This window comes from Sander lucioperca, chromosome 12 (genome assembly GCF_008315115.2).
Source record: "Sander lucioperca isolate FBNREF2018 chromosome 12, SLUC_FBN_1.2, whole genome shotgun sequence".
NCBI lineage: Eukaryota > Metazoa > Chordata > Actinopteri > Perciformes > Percidae > Sander > Sander lucioperca.
The window spans coordinates 22,180,054-22,185,053 of NC_050184.1; the positions used below are offsets into that span (position 1 = coordinate 22,180,054).

Genomic DNA, 5,000 nt, shown 5'->3' on the forward strand with positions numbered 1-5,000 from the left:
TGAAAATGGTCCAATAAAGGGACTTTGAAAACCAAAACCTCTCCTCTCCTCTCCTCTCCTCTCCTCTCCTCTCCTCTCCTCTCCTCTCCTCTCCTCTCCCCTCCTCTCTCCTCCTCTCCCCTCCTCTCCTCTCTCCTCCTCTCCTCTCCTCTCCTCTCTCCTCTCCTCTCCTCTCCTCTCCTCTCTCCTCCCCTCTCCTCCCCTCTCCTCTCCTCTCCTCCCCTCTCCTCTCCTCTCCTCTCCTCTCCTCTCCTCTCCTCTCTCCTCCTCTCCTCTCTCCTCCTCTCCTCTCCTCTCCTCTCCTCTCCTCTCCTCTCTCCTCCTCTCCCCTCCTCCCCCCTCCCCTCCTCTCTTGTTTCCTGCCCTCCTTTCTCGGGGGAGCAGATTCAGGGGGTGAAACATAATCTGCGCTGCGGGTTAGCCGGTTGCCATGGTAACAGCAGCTCTGAGCCTTGGATACAGAAAACACTTCCTCTCCCTGCTGCGAGTGTTTTAAAATATTTTAACACGCAGACACAGACACACACACACACACACACACAGTCATGTTCCCACCTCCAGTCCTGATCTTCTCACCTCTGACATGTTTCTCCGATATGAACACACTCTGACTCATCACACACACCGACCCGCTGACACAAATACTCACTAGAGCACCAAATGTGGATTAATCCGCCGCTGAAAGTAGTCCCCAACAAAGTCACTGTTTCCTCCTGTTTGTTTATTAAAAACTACAGTGAGCAGCTGTTCTAGGAAATGACTGATGGATCGTCATATTTGTGTTTTTGTAAAATGTTATGTGTTCAGTAGGAACCAATGGGCTCAGAGCTGAGAGACAGACAGGAAGTCAGACAGTGTTGATGGACGGACTAACATGTTGTTGGTTTGAGTGAGATTTTCTGCCTATATGAAAAATATAGAATAATACCAGACTTGTACTTAAAGGCTAAAACTCGGTGAGAAAACGTCACGACAAATCAGAACCACATCCTCCTCTCACTGCCTCCTCAGCCTGGTGGCCAATAGGCCACGCCCCCCTCAGCCTGGTGGCCAATAGGCCACGCCCTCATCTGCCTGGTGGCCAATAGACCACGCCCCCCTCAGTCTGGTGGCCAATAGGCCACGCCCCCCCAGTCTGGTGGCCAATAGGCCACGCCCTCCTCTGCCTGGTGGCCAATAGGCCACGCCCTCCTCTGCCTGGTGGCCAATAGGCCACGCCCTCCTCTGCCCTGCCTGGTGGCCAATAGGCCACACCCTCCTCTGCCCTGCCTGGTGGCCAATAGGCCACGCCCTCCTCTGCCTGGTGGGCAATAGGCCACGCCCCCCTCAGCCTGGTGGCCAATAGGCCACACCCTCCTCTGCCCTGCCTGGTGGCCAATAGGCCACGCCCTCCTCTGCCTGGTGGCCAATAGGCCACACCCTCCTCAACCTGGTGGCCAATAGGCCACGCCCTCCTCAACCTGGTGGCCAATACGCCACACCCCTCTCAGCCTGGTGGCCAATAGGAAAGTAAATATAAAACCTCCATGAACAGCCTTGAAGCCTGTGAGGGCTCGGCCCGCAAAAGTGCAGGTTGGTCATTTTTTAACTTCTCTCTCTCTCCCTCATTCTGTCTCTCTCTCCCTCTCAGGTGTACTTCCTGTGTCAGCAGTGTGTTTCCGTGTCATTGGTGTAAATATCGTCACATCTGCACCAACAACCTGCAGGACTGCTCCTTCCAGGAAGGACGAGTCAGCAACATGGAGGTACACACACACACACACACACACACACACACACACACACACACACACACACACACACTTTAACCTAAATGTTCCGGTTGATCCAAAAAGTTCCAATAACTTGCATTTGATCGTCAATAAACAAAATGTTGATTAAGATATATTCTAGGTTGATGAACATCTGTAAAATATGGAAACATTCATCATCCTCACACTTAAATATCAAATCTAAATACATTTTATATAATGAATAATTATAATAATAATTATAATAGAATAATAATTATATGAATTTTGCCGTGTTTTGTGCCGTTTATTTTCCTTTCTTTCCTTCACTGAGCGATGGTCTGAGAGGGAAGTTCAGAGAACATGAGAGAGAGATGCTCTCTGTCATTACACGGCTCAGCAGACTCAGCTTCAGGTCAACATGCAAGGGCACACACACACACACACACACACACACACACACACACACACACACACACACACACACACACACACACACAGGCAGTTTTAAACCCACCTTGTGGATGCGTTCAAGGACTCGGTGACAGATGTGATTGATGAGAGACGTTTACAGAAAATAAACCAAACAAGTAAATCTGACCGGGCAATCTGATTGGTCAGCTTAACATTTAGAACGTGCTCGAAACAGACATGACGGCACACCTTGCTCATCACTGAGAATATCACTCCGCCATATTCCTTTCTTTCTGTATTTCTGTAAGCTGTGGGGAGAACTACTGGACATTACATGTCACTGGTTTCATTAAAGCAACAACTAAAAAGCTGACGTATTTATAATACATTGTGCTCACATGATGCACAATCCTTAAATAATTATCACCTCAAGCCGTCTGAGCAAACTACAAGAAGAAGTTTATTTTTTATTTTATCAGTCTATTTGTCAGGGACAGTACATGTCGCCATGGTAACATCTAAATGATGTAATGTGTGTGGGACTTGTAGCCATCCCTGTCCCTGGTTAGGCTGTTAGAAAGGACCCACGTGGTAAAACACTATGAACTAGACATACACACTAATGACTGAAGCAGACACACACGCAGACACACACGCAGACACACACGCAGTCACACACGCAGACACACACGCAGTCACACACGCAGTCACACACGCAGTCACACACGCAGACACACACGCAGTCACACACGCAGACACACACGCAGTCACACAGTCACACACGCAGACACACACGCAGACACACACGCAGTCACACACGCAGACACACACGCAGTCACACACGCAGTCACACGCGCAGACACACACGCAGTCACACAGTCACACACGCAGACACACACGCAGACACACACGCAGACACACAAGCAGTCACAGACACACACGCAGTCACACACACAGTCACACACGCAGACACACACAGTCACACACGCAGTCACACACGCAGTCACACACACAGTCACACACACAGTCACACACACAGTCACACACACAGTCACACACAGTCACACACGCAGACACAGTCACACACGCAGTCACACACACAGTCACACACAGTCACACACGCAGACACAGTCACACACGCAGTCACACACACAGTCACACACGCAGTCACACACGCAGTCACACACGCAGACACACACGCAGACACACACGCAGACACACACGCAGACACACACGCAGACACACACGCAGACACACAAGCAGTCACAGACACACACGCAGACACACACACAGTCACACACGCAGACACACACGCAGTCACACACGCAGACACACGCGCAGTCACACACGCAGTCACACATGCAGACACGCACGCAGACACACACGCAGTTACACACGCAGACACAGTCAAACACGCAGACACACACAGTCACACACGCAGACACACACAGTCACACACGCAGACACAGTCACACACGCAGTCACACACACAGTCACACACACAGACACACACAGTCACACACGCAGTCACACACGCAGACACACACACAGTCACACACGCAGACACACACAGTCACACACGCAGACACAGTCACACACGCAGTCACACACGCAGACACACACGCAGTCACGCACGCAGTCACACACGCAGACACACACGCAGTCACACACGCAGTCACACACGCAGACACAAACGCAGTCACACACGCAGACACACACGCAGTCACACACGCAGTCACACACGCAGACACAAACGCAGTCACACGCAGACACACACAGTCACACACGCAGTCACACACGCAGACACACGCAGTCACACATGCAGACACACACGCAGACACACACGCAGTTACACACGCAGACACAGTCAAACACGCAGACACACACAGTCACACACGCAGACACACACAGTCACACACACAGTCACACATGCAGTCACACACGCAGACACAGTCACACGCAGTCACACACGCAGACACACACGCAGTCACACACGCAGACACAGTCACACACGCAGACACACACAGTCACACACGCAGTCACACACGCAGACACACACGCAGTCACACACAGTCACACACGCAGACACACATAGTCACATACGCAGACACAGTCACACACGCAGACACACACAGTCACACACGCAGTCAAACACGCAGTCACACAGTCACACAGGCAGACACACACAGTCACATACGCAGACACAGTCACACACGCAGACACACACAGTCACACACGCAGACACACACAGTCACACACGCAGACACACACGCAGACACACACGCAGTCACACACAGTCACACACGCAGTCAAACACGCAGACACACACGCAGTCACACACAGTCAAACACGCAGACACACACGCAGTCACACACAGTCACACACGCAGACACACAGTCACACACGCAGACACACACGCAGTCACTTACGCAGACACACGCAGTGACACACGCAGTCACACACGCAGACACACGCGCAGTCACACGCAGTCACACACACAGACACACACGCAGTCACACACAGTCACACACGCAGACACACACAGTCAAACACGCAGTCAAACACGCAGACACACACGCAGTCACACACGCAGACAAACACGCAGTCACACACACAGTCAAACACGCAGACACACACGCAGTCAAACACGCAGACACACACGCAGTCAAACACGCAGTCAAACACGCAGTCACACACACAGTCAAACACGCAGACAAACACGCAGTCACACACGCAGTCACACACGCAGACACACACAGTCAAACACGCAGACACACACGCAGTCACACACGCAGACACACACAGTCACACACGCAGACACACACAGTCACACACGCAGACACACATAGTCACACA

General features: G+C 51.7%; 1 protein-coding gene across 1 annotated transcript in view; it reads left to right on the plus strand.

Annotated features, from left to right (window-relative positions):
* The window catches only part of LOC116045478 (plexin A3), an 87,512-nt gene that overhangs the window by 28,463 nt on the left and 54,049 nt on the right, over positions 1-5,000 (plus strand). Inside the window, exon 7 of the mRNA XM_036008373.1 lies at positions 1,631-1,745. Within this exon, the coding sequence (XP_035864266.1) occupies positions 1,631-1,745 (115 nt within the window). The remainder of the gene's footprint in view (positions 1-1,630; positions 1,746-5,000) is intronic.